The sequence below is a fragment of the Abramis brama genome (genome assembly GCF_963993115.1).
Source record: "Abramis brama genome assembly, chromosome: 2".
Taxonomy (NCBI): domain Eukaryota; kingdom Metazoa; phylum Chordata; class Actinopteri; order Cypriniformes; family Leuciscidae; genus Abramis; species Abramis brama.
In genome coordinates this window covers 66,974,620-66,996,553 of record NC_139964.1, presented here as the reverse complement: position 1 = coordinate 66,996,553, position 21,934 = coordinate 66,974,620, and the positions used below count along the sequence as shown (strand labels likewise).

The window sequence follows — 21,934 nt, the reverse complement described above, 5'->3', positions numbered from 1 at the left end:
GGTGAGTCAAACCGACAGGATAAATCACTCAGCGCTGAAGCATCTATTGATCTATTTTTCTCAGAACTGAGAAGATCACAGGTAGCATTTAACGTGTTGTTACTGTGTTTTCATTCACAAAAGCCTGAGAAAGCAAATTGTTTGTAAGAAACGATGGTGTTTGGGAAGCCAAACTACTCATTAAATTGTTTTTCCATATTTGTTTTCCAGGATGTTCCGGGTCTTACTGCTCCTGCTGGCTGTGGCTGGTGAGATTTATCTGCATCTTTATTTATTGACACTATAATTAATTTTTGAATACTCTAATTTCTAAAGGTGATTCTGTTACAAATATTAAAATTGGCACGGTGACGTTAAAAGGAAAAACTGGGTCTATGAGAAATCTCACATTGTGAAATCATCACATCAGTTTTTGCCAAAATAATAATAGTTATTCAATCATAATAAATTAATATGGGAACACTTTCTGTCATTTTGTTTCATTTCTCTTTGCTTATTAAAATTTACCATAATTTTACTGTAGTAACGGTAGGCTAAATGTAGTAAGTACGTGTCTTTCCTCAGTTCCAAGGTTCAGATACAACCATCCTTAACCTTTGTCAGGGTATAAACACATTGGCACATTTTATCTGCTTGATAAAATATGTGATTACCTATTCAACAATTGAGATAGAGACAAGTCATAAATCAGTTTTTATGGCTTGTGCTATTAAGAGATATGGCTTCTTTCTTCAATAGTTTTCATAACTTAATTGAGATGATATAAAGGTTATGTGGTTAATTAGACATGCTTATGCAGGGCTCCAGACTAACTTTTTTTATTAGGAGCGCTGTAGCCCCTGACTTAAAATTTTAGGAGCGCAAGCAGAAAATTTAGGGGCACACCTTAAATGACCTTGCAGTGCAATTATTCATATTTTCCCCCCACATAACTGTATTACTGACAAATGCTTTGATAATAAATAGATTTAACGTACAGAAATTACAATGTGCAGTTTTATTTTAAGTTCGCAGGGCTCCAGACTAACATTTGAGGGCAGAAGCACTAAGTTCTACAGAAAGTATTTGGTAGCACTGTGGGATGATAATGCATTGAGCTTAATTTGAGGTGTATAGATAAAGTTAACTTTAATTATTACCATTCATGATGTCTTAATATTAATTCAAACGCAAAATGAGTGACAAAATAGCTATTAGGGAGTGAAAATAGCCAATAAGCGTCCTCTATGTTTACTATGGTAATTTAATCTCTCTTTTTTTTTTTTTTTTTTTTTGTATTTTGAGATTTCCTACTTCTTGAAACTTTTAGTTTTATAAATAGGGACAATCTTTAAAGGATGAACAAAAAATGATTTGGTCAACACATTAAAAATAACATTTAAATATGATATTATAGTTATTTTATAGTTCAAGTGCTGGAAAAAGATATGTGTAGGCTACTGTTATAACCATAGTTACAGTTAGTGTTACTACATTAAATCCATGGTGAATGTTGCTGATCTGTGGACCTAAAGCCTTCTATAACTTGTTCGTTCATGGCACGATGTTTCTCCTGGTTTCCACGTCAGTGCTGTTTGATCTGATATAGTTTATAACAGAGAATTCTGCGTCGAATATGAATGTTTCTCACTGGATCTCGCAGCAATGTTATTAATTCTGTCGCGAACTCAATGGATTTCTTCACTGGATCTGAACGATGTAACGGTGTTGCGTGATCGAGATCCGCCCGCGACTGGCGAGAGAAGCTCTGCGCTGTCTATTATTGGTTCGAACTATTAAACGGTCTGTGAAGCAAAAATGAGTAGCGCAGTTTTTTCCGCTTTCATTTTGTTTTCATTTATTAACATGTCACTCTATGCTTGAGGCTGAGATTGTGTCTAACTAGCGTATTGTGTTTAAACTGCGAAGTGCCTGCACTGTCTGCAAACTTCGTGTTCCCCGCAGTTCTGGGGAAGCGACTGCAACATTCGCAGTTCATTAAGTTCGTCTCATTACAGTACCTCAACCAGTTTAATTCTCTCAGCCAGTCTTCCTGAAAATGGTGGGTTCGGGACTTTATCACCTCACAAACCTCTGACTCTGAATCATCATCCGACTGTGTCTGTGACATTGATATTTGTCTCCGTTGTCTGTTTCCTTCCAACAGACGTTTACGCGCGGTCGCGCGCTCGATTATCTCTAGGACCCTCCCCCTCCCTCCACACATTAGCCAGTTACAGTGGCCATTCCCTATTCTTCTCACACTCGTCATCATTGGCCTGCTACACATTCCGGATTCATTGACGCGCCCCTTCCACGTTTAACGTAAAAAAAAATACTGGTCGCACATGTGCGACTGGATGTAAAATTCAGTCGCACACTCTCAAATTTTGGTCGCAAAATGCGACCATTTGGTCGCAGTCTGGAGCCCTGTTATGTTAAATGTTTAAATTAATATTTGCAGATTGTTTGTCATGTGTTTTAATGCATTATACTTTCTAAAGGCATGTTCAATGAATAGATAAGTATTATAATGTATTATAACTGTGGTTACAATTATTCATGAGACCATACAAGGTGCATAACAAGGCAGAATTACTGCATTAAAAATACTTTATAATGCATCATACGTAAGGGATTTAAGTAAAGAGTTACCAAAGTGTTATATAAGCTGCAGGTTGAACGTTCATGATGTATGTGCAGGTCTCCATGCAAGACCACTGCATCGAGTCCCCAATGGTAGACTGAAGCCAATAGGGCCACAACTGGCCCATGACGAAGACAGAGACAACTCAGTTCTGAAGGACATGAACACTGGTGTGAAACCCAAGAAGCAAATACCAGTTGCGGTTGAGTTGCGCAGGCAGGGAACAGAACCTTCCCGACGATTCCTGATGGATCTCAACACTGGGATGCTCAAGCAGGAGGTCGGCGAAATGAACAGAAGAGTTTCCGGCTGTAAGTCAGCAAAGTTTTTTTTATTTTTTATTCAATGCACATAGAAGATTGGTCATATTTACCTATTTCTGTCTTTCTCCACAGTCTACAATCCTCCAGCGTATGAGATGAGGAAGGGAACTCAGAATTCTCAGGCCAATCTTGTGGATCCCAGAACTGGACGGAAGCTGCCGTCACTATCAGAGATGCAGAGGAGCACAGCGCCATGTGAGTGTTTCAAGACATCTACACACATGATATCAGCCATGTTTTAACTGTGTTTGAGCGTATAGCAACAAGCAGCAATTACAGGGCCAAGTATGATACAAGAAGATTTTAACTCAAAGAATCAGAATCAATATTCTGTTATGATCATCTGTTTGTGAGCACATTAATATTTTATAGGGTATGTGCACATTTTTACAATGCAGTTTAAGTGGCTGCCATAGACAAAAATCCAGCATAGATTCATGGTCCAGGCTGGTTTATGTTGGTAAGGGGTGTGTTTCTCGTACGACGGCGTAACTCGCTGCTTAACTACCATAGTACGATGCATCGTTGAAGAAATCAACTAGCTAGTCACGACTGTTTCCCGAAACCATATTGTCGCAAATTGGTCGTTCAACCACGTTGGTTAATGATGTCACGCAGGTTTTGGAGTGATAACTACAGTTAATGAATCTGTTTGAGATTGAATTAACACTAGATGTTTTGCTATAAATTACGGACATGGCATCTGAGGACTATCTCTTATTTTTCCCAGTTATTTTCATAGGCTCGTTCTTATACACTAGAGCTCGTTCATACATGCACACTCTTCAAAAACGACGCTCTAAAAGACGTAAATGACATTTGTATGTATTCTAAATAGCCTAAAATATACAGATTGTACTGAATGCCAGCTTGATTATTTTGCTCAAGATAAGGGTTTATTAAGTCCACATGCCATGCAAACTAGAAACTATTCTTCTAACCACAGGTCGAGATCTGTCTTTCATACACACAACTCTGCGATGCTGTTTGCGAATGTTCGTTGGAACGATCGTTTCGGGAAACACCGACTCTGATAATAACGGAACTTGGGAACATAGTTGGCTAACGATGCTTTTGGGAAACACACCCCTGAGCTGGTGGACCAGCTGTTCTCAAGCAAAACTGAGCTGATTTTGCTGGTTTGCAAAATCTCTAATTTCTAAAGGTGATTCTGTTACAAATATTAAAATTGGCATGGTGATGTTAAAAGGAAAAACTGGGTCTATGAGAAATCTCACATTGTGAAATCATCACATCAGTTTTTGCCAAAATAATAATAGTTATTCAATCATAATAAATTAATATGGGAACACTTTCTGTCATTTTGTTTCATTTCTCTTTGCTTATTAAAATTTACCATCATTTTACTGTAGTAACGGTAGGCTAAATGTAGTAAGTACGTGTCTTTCCTCAGTTCCAAGGTTCAGATACAACCATTCTTCTGAACTTTAACCTTTGGCAGGGTATAAACACATTGGCACATTTTATCTGCTTGATAAAATATGTGATTTTTTTCGACTCGTTGAACTGCTGATAATAACGGAACTTGGGAACATAGTTGGCTAACGATGCTTTTGGGAAACACACCCCTGAGCTGGTGGACCAGCTGTTCTCAAGCAAAACTGAGCTGATTTTGCTGGTCCACCAGTAAACAACAACCAGCATCCCATGCATGAGCATAAATGTGAGATTAGTCTCTATTTTGAGAACCATGAGACTTAATAAAAAGTCTCCAATTGTTCTTGTTTAACATGGTTACACTTTATATAAAGGTGTCATTATTACAGTGTAATTATATATTTAAGTACTGAGTAATAATAATTAACAACATATACTTACTATAGGGTTAGGGTAGGATTAGGGTTTGGTTGAGGGTTAATTGCATGAAATTATGCATAATTTACTCTGATTACTATGGTAACATATGTAACAAGGACACTGTAAAATAAAGTGTTACCTTTAACCTCATATATGAAACTCTTCAACTGTCTGAGAGATGATAAATCTCATTGTGATTTTTTATTTTATGTATATGGGATGTTTTGAAGTGTGACAGTCTCCATTTGTTGTGGTATTTCTCCAACAGTGGATGAGTTCAGACAAGGCACTGAAAACCAGCTGCACATCCTACAGGAGCTCAGAAAGCATCACTTGTTGAAACCACATGAGCAGAGAGCGATCCCTGCTGATCCTCCCGTCCTTATGGACCTGAACACCGGTCTCCTCAAAGAACACCGGAACGAGCTGGACGGGAGAGTAGCGGGCTGTAAGTCTCACTTTCTAATGGACAATCTACAACCCTTCTGAAAAGACCTGCGTTTTGCTGGTGAACAGTATAGCTATAATGTTATACCAACAACAACTTCAGTCTTGTCAGAAAAAAAAACTCTATTTTATAGATTGATTGGACTATTTAACAATGTAAATTTCTAGGCCATTAGTATGAGTTACTTAAAATATTAAACAGCAAGAACTTACGATGTCAAGTTTGGTGGCATGATCAGTTTAGTCATGATGATGATTTCTGGTTAAAGCATGGGAACTTATGATTACATACATTTGGGTTACACTTTATTTTAAGGTGTCATTGTTATAGTGTAATTGTATATTCAAGTACTGAGTAATAATAAGCAACTACATGCACTTACTATAGGGTTAGGGTAGGATTAGGGTTTGGTTGAGGGTTAGTTGCATGTAATTATGCATAATTTACTGTTATTACTATGGTAAGTACATGTAACATATGTAACAAGGACACTGTAAAATAAAGTGTTACCAATATTTGTCATGCAGAAGTTCTGAAGCTGATTGCTTCAAGTTTGTGAGTTTTTACAACTTCTGATTTTTTTAGTGTAATGCAACGACAACCAAAACCAAAGTCGAGTTGGTCTTTTCCAAAGGGATTCTAGCTTTTAGAGAAATCCTTTTGCCAGTTTGGACTTATGTTTTCTTTCACCTTCATTAGCAGCTAAATGGGAAGTGGTTTCTGGCCCTGAGCACGAAGACATAAAAAGCCAAGACTCTTCTGAACGCAAGGAAAACCACATAGCCGTTCCTGTTGAGTTGCGCAGACAGGGAACAGAACCTTCCAGGCGCTTCCTGATGGACATGAACACTGGGATGCCCATACATGAAGTTGGAGAAATGAACAGAAGAGTTTCCGGCTGTAAGTCTGCAAAGTCATTTAAAAAAAAGTCATTTAAAAAAATAAATGCACATAGTAGATTTTGGCCATTAACAATAGTTTTTGTCTTTCTCCACAGTCTACAATCCTCCAGTGTATGAGATGAGGAAGGGAACTCAGAATTCTCAGGCCAATCTTGTGGATCCCAGAACTGGACTGAAGCTGCCGTCACTATCAGAGATGCAGAGGAGCACAGCGCCATGTGAGTGTTTCAAGACATCTACACACACATGATATCAGTCATGTTTTAAGTCTTAGAAATGATTAAAACATATATACACTACTTGCACTTTGGGACAAAGTGCCTTGGAACGCGCAGCTTTGTTTGAAGCTAAGGCGGGACATGTTGAATGGCTCCTCCCCCTTTTCTAATAGCCAATAGCGTTTAGTTTACCTCACAGACTGACAGCACCATGGAAGCGAATCCGAGCGCTGATGATATGTTGGATTCAGTAGAAGTGTGAATAAATTCTAGCCATTTTATTCTTAACCAACGTACAGTTGGAAAACGGAATAAAACTTGAGCGTTTGAGCAACCGAACACACACTCCAACACATATTGCTCTGAGACGTGTCAACGGTCGCTTTGGCCAGGTGGTATTTATAGCATAGGGGGCGGAGCTTTAGATTCTAGAGAGCATTTGATTGGACAGGAGATGTGATGAGACACGGTGACGTCATAAAAATCCCTGATCCATTTTAGCGGAAGTGAGAGACTGTACGTTTTGAATGCTTATATCTCCTAAATGCGAATTTTGTCATTGTTTTGGAACACACCAGCTTATTCATACCCTTAAGGCTAACATATTCATACTAAAAGCTAAAAAACGTACATTTTGATTTCAGGGGGGCTGATTTTGATTAAAGGGATTTTTCCTCAAAAAAGAAAATTCTGTCATAATTTCTCACCATATTAAACTTTGCAGAAAATGTTTTCCTTCTGTGCAACAAAAAACGTTATTTAGTAGAGCATTCAAGCATTGAAGAAATTCTTTTATTTTATGTTACTGAACTATCCCTCTAAATACTGTTTTTCTGTATTCTTCCTTCAACAGTGGATGAGTTTAGACAAGGCACTGTATACCAGCCGTACATCCTACATGAGCTCAGACTGACTGAGATGCACAAACAAGACTCTAAACCTTCCAGAAACCTCAAGATGGACCAGAACACCGGTCTACTGAAAGAACACCAACATAAGAAGGACAGAAGACCAAGCTGTAAGTCTCAAGTTCAAATATCTGAGAACAAGACGTTCTGTGCCATTGAATTAAAGCAACACCAAAGATTCTTGTGTACCTTAAAATAATGTTTCCAAAATCGTTTCAGTGGTTCATCCACTCGTAACAGGGTGAAAGGCACTTCTGCATTCGCTTTGCGACCCTCTATCGGCTATTATTGCACTATGCAAGATGCCAGATCGGGTAGCGGATCTGTAGTTCGAATGAGACATAATAAACTACAAATTTGACTTGCGTTACGACAAGCGTTACAATAGCAAAAAAATAGCAAGCAATGTCATTATTTTGTTTTTCTTTGTTTCTGATGTCGCAATACATCATACTTTCAGAAAATCATGCAACATACTCTACCTTGTCTGTGGACATCATTATTTCCAAAGCCGGTGCTGGACGGTAGGCTGCGTTAGGTGAAATTATTTACAACAGCGGTAATGGACAATTCCGCTTCCAACCTGTAGGGGGACCGAAGAAGAAATAGTGCTTTGGTGTTGCTTTAAAGGGATACTCCACTTTTTTTGGAAATAGGCTCATTTTACAGCTCCCCCAGAGTTAAACAGTTTTACCATTTTCGAATCCATTCAGCCGAACTCCGGGTCTGGCGGTACCACTTTTAGCATAGCTTAGCATAGATCATTGAATCGGACAGGACCATTAGCATCTCTCTCAAAAAAATGACCAAAGAGTTTCGATATTTTTCCTTTTTAAAACTTGACTCTTCTGTAGTTACATCGTGTACTAAGACGACGGAAAATGTAAAGTTGCGATTTTCTAGGCTGATATGGCTAGGAACTATACTCTCATTCCTGCGTAATAATCAAGAAACTTTGCTGCCGTACCATGAGTCCAGCAGGCGTAATGATATGACGCAGCGCCTGAAAATAGTCCCCAGCTCGGTAACTTCCAACATGACCGGGACTAAGTTTGTCTAACCTATTAGACTAACGTATTTATATCATTACGCCTGCTGGACTCATGGTACGGCAGCAAAGTTTCTTGATTATTACGCAGGAATGAGAGTATAGTTCCTAGCCATATCAGCCTAGAAAATCGCAACTTTACATTTTCCGTCGGTCTTAGTACACGATGTAACTACAGAAGAGTCAAGATTTAAAAAGGAAAAATATCGAAACTCTTTGGTCATTTTTTTGAGAGAGATGCTAATGGTCTTGTCCGATTCAATGATCTATGCTAAGCTATGCTAAAAGTGGTACCGCCAGACCCGGAGTTCGGCTGAATGGATTCGAAAACCGTAAAACTCAACTGTTTAACTCTGGGGGAGTTGTAAAATGAGCCTATTTCCAAAAAAAGTGGAGTATCCCTTTAAAGATTATTTGTTGATGTTGAGGATCTTTTCTGATACTTTACAAGCCAAGGGCTTAGAAAAATCTCAATGGTTGCCTCGTTTTCTTTCACCTTCATTAACAGATAACTGGGAAGTGGTTTCTGGCCCTGAGCACGAGGACATAAAAAGCCAAGACTCTTCTGAACGCAAGGAAAACCACATAGCCGTTCCTGTTGAGTTACGCAGGCAGGGAACAGAACCTTCCAGGCGCTTCCTGATGGACATGAACACTGGGATGCCCATACATGAAGTTGGAGAAATGAACAGAAGAGTTTCCGGCTGTAAGTCTGCAAAGTCATTTAAAAAAAAGTCATTTAAAAAAATAAATACTCACTGCACATAGAAGATTGGTCATATTTACCTATTTCTGTCTTTCTCCACAGTCTACAATCCTCCAGCGTATGAGATGAGGAAGGGAACTCAGAATTCTCAGGCCAATCTTGTGGATCCCAGAACTGGACTGAAGCTGCCGTCACTATCAGAGATGCAGAGGAGCACAGCGCCATGTGAGTGTTTCAAAACATCTACACACATGATATCAGCATGTCTTAGAAATGGTTAAAAAGATATATATATATGGGATAATAAAGGGTTGTTTCCATCTTAGTTGGTACAAAATTGTTTTTTTCTTCTTCTGTGCAACACAAAAATTATATTTTTTTTTTTTGTGTGTGTGTGTGTGTGTGTGAACTATCCCATTTTTCATTTTTTTATTTGTCTTCTTCTCTACAGTGGATGAGTTCAGACAAGGCACTAAACCCCAGCTGCACATCCTACATGAGCTCAGAAATCATCAGTTGTTGAAACCAAACTACAACGGTTGGAGTCGAGGGAGAGCTCGTGTTTAGAATCGGTGAGCATTTTCTAATCAACGAACACTATCTGCGCTGGCTAAGTAATAAGACATTATTAAGTTGCAGAACTGCTCATTTTGCTTGTCATCATTCTTTGAACTTTGGGCTATTATTAAGTTGTGTAACACCTCATAATACCTAATAACTATGCAATTATGGGCCAAAACTAAACAAATGCCACCATGCAGGAAATGCTGAAAGCAAAGTGATTTTTTGTTTTGTTTTTTTGGTTATTTTCCAGATGAGAGCGTTTGACTGTGTTTGTACCCTATGACTGCACGAAGACCATCTCTGGATCTATCTCTATGCATCTGAAGTGTATAAGAAGCAATTCTCAGTTTTACTAAAGCTTGTTGTCCATCATATATGTAACTGTCTATCTAGTACACTTTACTGCTAATTTCAGAGGTTTCATGCAATATAGGTGTCATGCAATATTTGAACCTCCTGTTCTGATCTACAAAATAAATGCATTAACAAAATATGACATTTGATGTTTTATTGATGTTTGAAAACTGATGTTTTACATGTTTTTTACGGTTTTTATCTTAGTGGGACATATCTCTGCTTATTATTTGGCGTGTTAAAGTCCCCCTGTAGTCAATAATTGTATCCCTTAAAACTCATCTCTGATCACCAAAATTATCATATTTAAAAATTCTTCATGCCTTAAAATAGCTTGAATGTAACTCGACACCCTTGCCTCATTTATACACAGTTCTATGAATATGCAAATGAGCCCCGCCTCCACTCACTCACTCAGCTCAGAGATCCACTGGTTGACGATCACACGTTGATCTGATTGGTTACAAGGTAGTTTGTGACGTCAGAAACACCAGCGATTTCAAAGCGTGTTTTTGAGACTGTCTTTGGTTCACTGCAGTTTTAAGGAGAAAATACTCAGCAATGGAGTCGACTTATGAATTTACACATGGTTTGTCTTAAAGCATTATTAAAAACACCACATAGACACATAAACAACATTAAAAGCTTGATTTTCACCACAGGGAACTTTTTTGTGGAAAAAAACATGACTGTTGCTATATGCAGCATAAGGTGTCAACGTCATCTCGATCAACAGCTTATCTTACCACTAATACAGAATCATGTAAATATCAATTCATACATAAATACATCTGCATCTATGCTAATAATTAAGTGATAATAACATTATGATCAACAAAGCTGTCAACACACATTTTAATGTATCATATTTGCTGATTCAAAACTTTGAAAAACCTGTCTACATGCCTTCCGTCTGATTGATAGTTCATGTTTTTTTAGCAAGTAAAAGGCAATTTAAAATAATTGTATATGTCCACCTTAAGCTCGTGGTTTTATAAAAATCGTGTTAAAATGTGAATATCGATATCAAATATGATCCATCAGGCTTTTGAGGAAAGTTTATTTTTTATCCCTCAATCATCATTGTTTTTTGTCGGAATTATTGCTCGGTTTAGTGTTTTATGAGCTCTTTATAATTTTCACTGCATCATGCTATATGAGCCATAATAGCCTGATGTATCAAATATGATTCAAAACTTTTTAGATTTTGTCTAAACAACAAACCGTTCGATTACAATATATATATATATATATATATATATATATATATATATATATATATATATATATATATATATATATATATATATGACTATTATTACAGGGTTAACTTTAATCGACTGGCGACTACATCAAAACGAGTAACTTACTAAGTTACTCACCATTTAAGTTACACAAAAATAATTTGGTCAACATGGTAACTTTCGATGATTACTGAAACAATTATTATCAATTATATTATTAAATATTTTTGTTATTAGCCGTTTAACTAACGGTTTTGACACTTTGAATTTGCCGCTTTCGCGTCGCTGTGGTGACCGGAGGAAGAAGCAGTTGATGAGGCATTATGGGATACTGGCGGACTCAACAACGCTTCTACTGTGATGGCGACCAATATCGAGCAGATTTTCAGGGATTTTGTAATGAATAAGATTAAAGAAATCGAGGATGAAACTCAAGAAATCAGGTAAAATGTTCGATCTTTTACTCGTGACTTAAGGTATAGCGTGTTTCATTAAGAACGCGTTGATTTTTTTTTAGCCGACTAGCTCAACATTAGCTGTTATGATCACTGTGCGCAAACTCCACTGAGATAGTGCTTAAACATTTAATGATGGTGTTGAAACTGAATTATGTACTCTCACTGTTTGTTGCCTTCTGTATTAGCTACATCATGTTGTTGAAATAGCGTTGAAAAAATTACAAGTTATTTTAGTGTAACGTTACATGAGAGAATACATAAGACGTTTTGTGTAACGTTATCTAATGTTGTAAATTGTTCACCGGTTCAGGCATCGTGAGGTAACGTTAAACCTTTACAATAAATGTTAATATGGTTAGCTTTCACCATAATTGTTTCATATAAATGTGTGACATTTTAAAATGCTAACACTTGTATCATATTGTTGATTCAGTGGTAACCCAATTGCTGGGTAGTTGCCAATCACTGACAGAATTGTTATGCAATACAATGTTTGTGTATCTGAAAAACACAGAAACTTCATTTTTGACAGTTATTTTCCTCTTTATTATGAACCTGCTTTGAAACAATTTGTAAAGCACTTTATAAATACTAATATATATGACTGGTTTTGTCTTAGTTCTATGGTCTGGACACAATCACTTTACTGGAGTTACAGCATTTTATTTGTATTCTTGAGAGTAAAAGATTGCTATTATTAATAATTCTGTTGAATTGTACGTGATAGGAATTTCACTCAATAAAGCAACAAAGACAACGGACTTAATCTACATCTGCGTCGTGTTTTAAATGAGTAATAAAATGTTTTTTTTTTTTTTTTTCATTCAGTGTTACAGATGAGCCACAGTCTGAACCTGTGACTGAGATGAGAGAAGATGGACTAAAGGAAGAACAAATGAACACACCAACAGGTTAGTTGTCAATACGTCTATGTTTTTGTATTTTATGACGTATATTCTGTCACTAATCAGTCTTTGCTTTCACTGCAGATAAAGTCGCACATACTGACCTCCAAGATAACCATGCTAAAGAGGACACCAGCACTAAACACAGGAAAAATAAAAAGCACAAAAAACACAAAAGCAAAAAGAAGAGAAAGAAACGCAAAGAAGGAAAAGACAGCAGCTCAGAGACAGAGTCCGACAAAGACACACAAGAAAGGTGAGACACTTACAAAAGACAAATAATGTTAATTAGTCATCCTTGTGTTTTATATTAGTTATATTTACAAAATGTGACAAGATCTGTTTGTTTGATGTTTAGTGATTGACTTCAGAGTAGTATCTTTCTTCTTAACATTTGATCATTTATTCCGTTTGATCATGCACCACTCTAATGGTTTTATAAACTTTACGGCTGTTCAAATTAATCTCCATAGTATGGAAGCTTGTTTCCGCCACTGAATAATAAATAAATAATAATAATTGCGACTTTTTATCTCACAATTCTGACTTTTTTTCTCACAATTGCGATATATCAACATCAAGTCAGAAATAAAGTCGCAATTCTGAGAAATAAAGTCGCAATTCTGAGAAATAAAGTCGCAATTCTGAGAAATAAAGTCTCAATTGCGAGATATAAAGTCGCAATTCTGAGAAATGAAGTCGCAATTGCGAGATATAAAGTCGCAATTGCGTGTTATAAAGTCAGAATTGTGAGATATAAGCTATTCTGAGGTAAAAAAGAAAAAAAAAGTGTCTTTTTTTTCCTTAGAATTGGACTTTATATCTCACAATTGTGAGAAAAGATGTCAGAATTGCGATATATAAACTCGCAATTATTTGTTATAAAGTCAGAATTACGTGATATAAAGTCGCAATTGCGAGAAAAAAAGTAATTGCGACTTTATTTCTCAGAACTTTATATCTCGTAATTCTGAAAAATAAAGTCAGAATTGCGAGATGTAAACTCGCAATTGCGAGATAAAAAGTCGCAATCATCTTTTAAAATGTTTTATTTTGTGGCGGAAACAAGCTTCCATACCATAGGTTCAGTTATAACTTTGTTTGAACTTTGTGTTTTTTATTTTTTCCTATGTTTGTTTGTTGTCCAAAGTGGAAAGAAAAAGAAGAGAAAGAAGAAGAAAAAAAGCAAAGATGCAGACAAAGTAAAGAGGTCTCGCTCAAAGTCTGAAAGCTCTTCAGCATCTGGTTCTGGTTCTGAGTCTGAATCAAAACCTTCTAATGAAAATACGAAGTCCTCGTCCGCAGGTAAGATTTCAAAGTCTGAGCTCAACGACACATCTGGGGTTTTGCCTGACATTATTCCCAAGATAGAGAACTCTGTCCACAAAAGCACTGAAAACGAAAGGCCCAAAGATAAGAAAAGAAGTTCCAGCAGAACGTCTAAAAGTAAGGAGACTTCTAGAGGATCAAGATCACCCAGATGGAAATCAGGACACAGATCAAGATCTCGGTCTTCGAAACGACAGCGGCGATCAAAGTCAACCTCCCGCTCCAGAAATAGCTCCAAAAAGACTCATAAACAGAGAGAGAGAAGTAGATCAAGGTCAAAGAGACGCAACAATCGGTCCAGGTCTCATTCAGTCAGAAGAGGCAAACATTCGAGATCCAGGTCGCGCTCCAGGCGAACTAGATCCAGGTCTGTTGTGATCTCGAGGAAGAACAGAAAGTCTACGTCAAAATCTAGGTCTCGAAGTAGATGCCGTTCCAAGAGTAAGTCTCAAAGTAGAACGAAACCTTCTAAATCAAGGTCCGTTTCTAGATCAAGGTCTGATCTGAAAGATGAACTGCAGAAAACTGAGTCGATTAAGAGTGATGCAGATCCGGCAGTGGACAGTAGTACAAGTTGTGCAATGGAAATGCAGAAAAATGTGTCTCAAAACACAACAGAGAATGGAAAAAGTCCAACAATGGCTGTGAACTCTGACACCAAGTCGTTTGACGTTGCGCCGATCAGCTCGAGTTCTGGTTTCAACACATTCGGCGTCACTGGATCTTGGCGACCAGTTCCCTTCTTGGCAGAGACATCTGTGACCAAGTCTTCCCAAAAGTGCATTACACCTGAGGTGCCTTTGGAAGTGACCAATGTATCTGAAGAACCGTCAACCGTTACGCCAAAAGATTCAGAGTGCGCTGGCAACCCTGAGACGGAAACCAACGCAAATCCAATAACCGCCGCGGAGACTTCGATCGAGAGGAACTCAACCTCGCCATCCAAGTCTCCCAGTCAAGAAACGTCCTCGAGATCCAAAGTAGCTGCGCGATCCAGATCAAAGTCGTCCTCGAGAAAGAGAAAATCAAAGTCTCGATCGCCCTCGGCAAAAAAATCGCACAAGTCCAGAACGAGGAGCAAACGTTCGAAGTCGAGGTCGCCCAAAAAGAGGAAGTCGAGATCTCGTTCACAAGGCCGTAGGAGGAAATCTCGAACTCCGGACAGAAGCAGGCGATCTAAATCAAGAAAGAGGTCTCGCTCGCATTCGAGGAGGAGATCCCGATCCGGCTCACGCTGGAGGAGAGGAGGCTTCGGGAGCCGATCGCTAAATCAGCGGGACAGATGGAAGCGAGAGCCCAGCCGTTCCCCAGTCCTCATCCTCCGCAAGAAGAGCTCGACTTCCAGACCGCGACGGAGCACCAGCAAAACGCCTCCACGTCTTACAGAACTTGGTATGAAGAAACTTCTAAATTCGGTCCATTTTTGTGAATAATTAATATATTTTTTAATGTCTTTGAAAGAGGTAGCTTACACCGTGTCCTAACTACACGCAACAACGTGCGATTAAAGGTTATTTTCCATGTTAATCAGAGTTTGTCCTAACCAGCCGCGACGGCGACACGCGACGATTCTGTTTTAGAAACGGTTTCTATTTTTCTGCGACGTCGCACTCGATCAACAAACACAAAGTGTGGCGATGATCATCTCAGGTGCTGTTTATGTGCTTTATTTAATGTTAAAAGCGTGTCATGTGACTTTGAATATCATTTAGTGCTCCAGCTTTGAAGCTGTAAAAGCAACAATGGATAATTCACCTCAGATCTTGAAATTAAACAAATGGAAACAAGAACGTTCAAACTGTGAACAAACAAGTGTATTCTTTGACAAAGATTGTTTTAGTAACTCAGTGGCCTAGGTATTTTAATAATGTTTAAATGGTGTAATATTTGTGAATTTGATTATGTAGCGACTTATCCATTTTCTTGCGAGTGCCGTCAAGATTACTCTCTGGTGCTGTGCACTCGCCGCGAGACTCCGCCCACATGATGTTCTGATTGGCTGACTCCGCCCACACGTTGTTTTGATTGGCTGTGGGTTTTGATGATAGATTTTTACGGATCTCGCAGTCGCGTCTAGTGTGGACAGACAAATTATTTGTCGCTGGAATCTTATTGCATCGCGTCTGTTTAGGACACGGTGTTATGCTCACCAATTCTGTACGTGTTTGATCAAATATATGAAAACTGTCAGTAAAGATGATGTTACAAAACATATCTATTTCAAATACATGCTGTTCTTTTAAACATAAAAGAATCCTGAAAAAAAAATGTATCATGGTTTCCACAAAAATCTTAAGCAGTTAAACTGTTTCCATTTATATTAATTGAACATTATTAATAATTGATAATAACGGAGCACACACCAAATCAGCATATTGATGTCTAAAGGATCATGCAATGATGCTGAAAATTCAGCTTTGATCACAGGAATAAATTAATAATTGTGTTGAACATGTTATTGAAATAATGTTCAAATGTTCAAAGGGTGAGCATTGAAATAATTGTGCCTAGCAAATAATCAATACAATACAATTGAACATTATTAAATTATTGAACATTATTAAATTATACATTTAATATTAAACATTAAATTATAAACATTATTTACACTTGCTTCTACAGGTTTTTAACATTACTTCGAAAATGCTGCAATTTAAAGTTTGAGATGTTTTTCATCTGTTTTAGAAAGTATTTTTAGACTTTTGTTTTTTCAGAATAAAACTTGTTTTACAATCTTGAGCATGTGTTGCAAAACCGAAGCAAACATTGGTTCAACGTCGACATACAATCTTTATTCACCCATATTGAAAGAAGAGACAGTGAAACAACGTCACGACATCAACAGTGAAACAATGTCACGATTTCAATGTTGATTCGTTTTGCACAATCGAAACATAATCCAACATTGATTCGACCTTGGTCCCTTACGTTCACCGGTGTATCAACGTTGAAATGCCGTTTTTTTATAAGTAAATGTTCCAATCAATGATCCAGGCAGCGCCAGCGCGTTCTCGTCTCATTTTACAGTCGAATGGTGGCTAGAACCGCTCCAGGTTCAAAGGTCAATACGGAATGGATTAATCTGCGTTATTTTTTTTAGCGCGTTATTTTTTCTCCGATTAATTAAGATTATTAATTAAGACTATTAATTAAGATTAACGCGTTATTTTCACAGCCCTAATTGTAATTATTCCAAACTCTTGACCAGTATTGTAAATTGCATTTGTCTGTAACAGTGTCTATATGTTACATGTAGTTACTATAGTAATAACTATAAATTATGCATAATTACATGCAACTAACCCTCAACCAAACCCTAATCCTAATACTAACCCTATAGTAAGTGCATGTAGTTACTTAATATTACTCTGTATTTAAATGTCTAATTACACTGTAACGACACCTTAACATAAAGTGTAACCCACTTTATTTTACAGTGTCCTTGTTACATGTAACAGTAAATTATGCATAATTACATGCAACTAACCCTAATCCTACTCCATCCCTATAGTAAGTACATGTAGTTAATTATTATTACTCAGTGGTTAAATATATAATTACACTGTAACAATAAAGTGTAACCCATTTGTCTTCTCTTACTGTTGTTTTTCCCATTCCCAGATAAGGAGCAGTTGCTGGAAATAGCTAAGGCTAACGCTGCCGCTATGTGTGCCAAGGCAGGCGTGCCGATCCCGGACAGTCTCAGGCCCAGAGCTATTCTCCAGCTACCCATGTCATCCTCAAATTCCACATCCTTGTCCTTAACCGTGCCAGTAATGTCAAACATGACTATGAACGCTGCTATGGCTAGCATGACTGCCGCCACCATGACCGCTGCTTTGTCTAGCATGGGTGCCTTGGCTTCATTCACACAAAATTCATTCGCCCCGTTACCCACAATCGTCAACAAGCCACCGTCTTCAGCCACACCTAATCTTGCCAGTATTGAAGAAGCCAAAAAGAAAGTGACAAAGCAGGCGAACACCTTCAGCATTAAAGAGCTCACCGAGGTAAGGGTTGTTGTGCATGTGCTTGCAGGTTTGGTGTTTCTTGGTCTGCGTTGAGTCCAACAGTGTATTTAATCCTTCAGAGATGCAAGAAGATCGCCGAGAGTAAGGAAGAGATGGCCATCGCAAAACCACACGTGTCAGACGATGAAGAGGATGATAAGTTTGGAGCTTCGCTGAAGGAGAATAAGGGCATTGCGTTCAGTCTCGGTGTAAGTCTCTCACTTTTTTAAATAACTTTATCTAGACAATAACTTTATTCTAGAGCTGCTGTAAAGCCAAAACAATCTCTGTTACTGTAATGTCCTATTATCACTGTAAAAGCTGCTTTGAAACAATCTATATTGTTAAAAGCGCTATATAAATAAAGATGACTTGACTTTCGCATCACTGTTACTTTTGTTCATACTTGATGTTAGCGGTTTGTTTAACTCATAAACTCATAGTATTACACTTCGAGCCATATTAAACCATACTGGCCCTATCTTACACCCGGAGCAATGCAGCGGCAAGCGCGGCGCAAGTGTTTTTTGCTAGTTTCAGCCCGACGCAGTTATCATTTTCTCGTCCTGCGCTGCGTTGTTTAAATAGCAAATGCAGTTGCACCCGTTTGTGCGCCCATGGGCGGCTGGTCTGAGAACGAGGTGTGTTCTGGCGTATTGTTTTGCATCTGTTTTGAGGCAACAGAAATAGACTGAGCCGTTGACCAACTGACCAACCCTGGTCTAAAGTCAATGGCGCAATATTTTATTTTTTGTTATTTAAAGAGCGCGTTAGTAATGTGTGCCTATAGGCGGGTCCACAATGCACGTACACTCTGCTTATTACACACACAGGGACGCACAGCAGCACACACACATGCCAAATATTAAAAGGATTACAATATGGACTGGCATTTAAAGGGAATGGGAGATGAGACTCTGATTTGTTTAACACACATAAATCCCAAAACACACCCATTACTCATTAAGAGAATAGAGACAACCCTTTTAGACCATGCGCCGGGAGCGCCGACCATTTTTCCCGTCGTTAAACTAGCAAAAGTGGATTTGGACACGCCCTAAGTGAACTTGCGCCCTGCGCTTTAGACCATGAGCTTAGATCGTTAAAATAGGGCCCTAAACCTATACCTTGAATTATGAGGCTTGTTGAGATGGGCTTTTATTTTTCCTTCTCTGTTTATTGGTATTGTTTGATATTGGATATTTAACATGCATGTTGTTTTACATTTATATTATCTTTGCAGTCACCTAACACTCACCTTAATTAATTTAATAACACTAAATGCAATCGATTAAAAAAATGCATTTAATGCATTGTATAAAATTTTTATATTAGCCATTAAACATAAATTGTACCTCAATTATGCAGGTTGTTGAGGTAGGCTTAAATTTTTTTACGATTGTTTTAAAATTCATAAGTATAGTTTGATAATGGATATTTAATTTAGCATTTTTTACATTTAAATTACCTCCATCTAACCTCCATAAAAACACTAATAATTTGATAACACTGTTAAATGTAATCTTTAGCGAATCTCAAAACAAACGTTTTTCATCATGCATGTTATAATGCTTGACATGATAAACATTGATTTTTTTTTTGGTGTTTTATTTTTTGCATCAGCCATTTATCAGGTTTTTTTCCCATACCATGAAATTTAATGTCTTATCGTTTTAGGCAGGATTTATAATATCACCGTCTTCATCTCTACTTCACAGTAATGGTGTTCTCTTCTCTTTCAGATCACCTCAGTAAAGCCAGGCGTCCGAACCGAAGCGGCCTTTGCTAAGGAGTTCCCGGTGTCCTCCGGCTCCCAGCATAGGAAGAAAGAGGCTGATGGTGCTTATGGGGAATGGGTGCCAGTCGAAAAGAAAACAGAAAAGCCTCCAGCGTCTGTTCCTGCGTCTGTTTCTGCTTCTGTTTCTGCTTCTTCTGAGACTAAGGAAGCCAGCAAGGAAAATGATAGTGTCTTTCCTGAAGCACCTTCTCAAGTCAGTGTGCATCAAATTGATCTCATATAAGCCTCATCATCCTCAGCTAGTCTCTATAAGCTCTTGTCTTTCGTTTCTAGCCCGTGGACATCACGCTAGCCGTCAGTGAGAGAGCGGTCGCGCAGAAGAGGCTGGCGGAAAACCCTTTCGACATCAATGCCATGTGTATGCTCAACCGGGCTCAGGAGCAAGTACGTTTTGAGTTTGAGAGCCTACATGGTCCATAAATCACAGAAAGTGTCTTATGTTTTGGCTGATCTTATTTTCAGCTACTAGTATATGTGTAGCAGTGTTGTTACTGTTAACTAAAACTATTAAAATCCATTTTAAGTGTGCCTTTGCAACTAAACAAGTACTAATATTACTAAAACTAAAATAATAGATAAAAGCAAGAAATGCGAAAAGTGCTGCACAAGGAGTAAGTTCAGTATCCTGGAGCTCTTTGGGTGTACGGATTCAGATTTTTTTTTACTTTCTTGGTTTTATGATATTTTTGACTTGTGGATTTTGATAAATATATGCCAATTCATTTATTTATGATAATGTATTTGTAATTAATCGCTGTTGTTTTTTGTTTTTGTTTTAAATATATTTTGCTTGGTTTAGTCATGTTTTTGGTGAGATATATTTTCTTTGTAATATTTGAACTTTCTCTCTTCTTTTTGTCCTGTGATTGTCATGTGACTGATTGATCGCTGTTTAAAAGAACTCTGATTGTGTGTGTCACTCACACCCTGATGAAGACTCATTAGCCGTAACGCGTTGGTGTGCCGTTGCTCGTCACCTGTTTTTAAAATACCCAAGCCATGAATGAATAAAGGCTTTTTATATTTTTCTAAAAACAATTTACTCGAGTGCCTTGGATTGTTTTTGTTTTTTTATGAACTAAAATAATAGAAAAAAAGAAAAAAAATGTCAAAAATCTCAACAAAATTGCTAAAATTAAAATGAAAACAGAAAATATAATATTACAGTAGTGGGCAAAAGTGATGTTCGGATGGAATGTTCATTTTTAAAGACCCTACAAGTTTGATTAAACAATAATTTGCACGTAATGAATGAATGAATGAATAGATGAATTTATGTATGACTTGTGCAATAAATAAATAAATAATCTTGGTTATGGTATTTATCTGATAAAATTTAGCAAGAGAGGCAAGCTATAGGTTTTATTTTACTGTGCAAATAAAACGCATAGAAAATCAAAAAGCTGACAGGAAAAAGCAAACACTGACTACAGCATAAGTTAGTAATTAATTATTAATATTTGGTTGGTTCTCTCTTGTTTTTGCATGTGTTCATAATTTCTTTGTATGACAGTCTGGACAAAAATGATGTTGCACACAATTTGGCATGTTTCATTACGTTATTATCACAAATAAAACAATGGACTCCAAGCACAACTACGCAATATGCTTACAAAATCTTTTACACATTTGTGAAGATGTCAACTTAAAATCTGCTTAAAACCCGTTTTCGGTAAATAAAACATAAATATTAGATGATAAACTTAAGTGATAATTGGAAATGTGCCTTTGCAACTAAATAAGCTGAAGTTGAAGTATCAAATTTACTGAAACTAAATAAAAATAACTTGAAGCTACGTTTATATAAAGAAAAAAAACAAAAACAACAAAATTATTAAAACAGAAATTATAAAAAAATAAGTCAAAATATTAATAAATACTATAATAGTATATAAATAATTCTAAAGTAACACTAGAGTGCATTGTTAAACACTGTAGCAATTAACATTTTGTCAGAACCTCTAGTAAATCACATAATTTTTGTTTTGTTTAATTGTGTGAAATCATGATCTCTATTTGAAACAAAAAAATTGTGACTCAGTTCATCCAGACTCTAATACATTCGGTATGAGTTTGAGACTTTATTTCCACACTTCATGATTGTATTGCTGACGTCTGGTAATGAACTTTCACAGGTTGATGCATGGGCCCAGTCCAACACGATCCCCGGCCTCTTCACAGGCTCCACAGGCGCTCAAGTGCTCTCATCTGACGAGCTCTCGAACAGCGGCCCACAAGCCTGGATTAAGAAGGTAAAGCCCTGAGTCAACGCCAC

The 21,934-nt window shown here is 37.5% G+C and overlaps 2 protein-coding genes across 3 annotated transcripts in view; both read left to right on the top strand.

The window, feature by feature from the left end:
- Positions 1 to 211: 211 nt before the first annotated feature.
- Positions 212 to 10,042, top strand: LOC311078025 (uncharacterized protein; the record flags this gene model as incomplete). Its single annotated transcript, XM_084106670.1, has 11 exons — positions 212 to 248; positions 2,683 to 2,937; positions 3,022 to 3,144; positions 5,036 to 5,215; positions 5,915 to 6,115; positions 6,213 to 6,335; positions 7,189 to 7,353; positions 8,800 to 8,997; positions 9,100 to 9,222; positions 9,449 to 9,569; positions 9,812 to 10,042. The coding sequence occupies 10 exons, from the start codon at positions 212 to 214 to the stop codon at positions 9,562 to 9,564; spliced, it is 1,521 nt and encodes a 506-aa protein (XP_083962796.1). The 3' UTR covers positions 9,565 to 9,569; positions 9,812 to 10,042.
- Positions 10,043 to 11,477: 1,435 nt separating this feature from the next.
- The window catches only part of sonb (SON DNA and RNA binding protein b), a 19,925-nt gene continuing 9,468 nt past the window's right edge, over positions 11,478 to 21,934 (top strand). For both annotated transcript variants that reach the window (XR_014604477.1, XM_084102663.1), the window contains exons 1-9: positions 11,478 to 11,602; positions 12,446 to 12,528; positions 12,607 to 12,778; positions 13,673 to 15,243; positions 17,473 to 17,861; positions 17,942 to 18,070; positions 19,604 to 19,852; positions 19,933 to 20,043; positions 21,795 to 21,911. Coding sequence is in view for 1 of the 2 variants with exons in the window: in XM_084102663.1 (XP_083958789.1) it covers positions 11,520 to 11,602; positions 12,446 to 12,528; positions 12,607 to 12,778; positions 13,673 to 15,243; positions 17,473 to 17,861; positions 17,942 to 18,070; positions 19,604 to 19,852; positions 19,933 to 20,043; positions 21,795 to 21,911 (2,904 nt within the window). In the remaining variant the exon portion in view is untranslated. The remainder of the gene's footprint in view (positions 11,603 to 12,445; positions 12,529 to 12,606; positions 12,779 to 13,672; positions 15,244 to 17,472; positions 17,862 to 17,941; positions 18,071 to 19,603; positions 19,853 to 19,932; positions 20,044 to 21,794; positions 21,912 to 21,934) is intronic.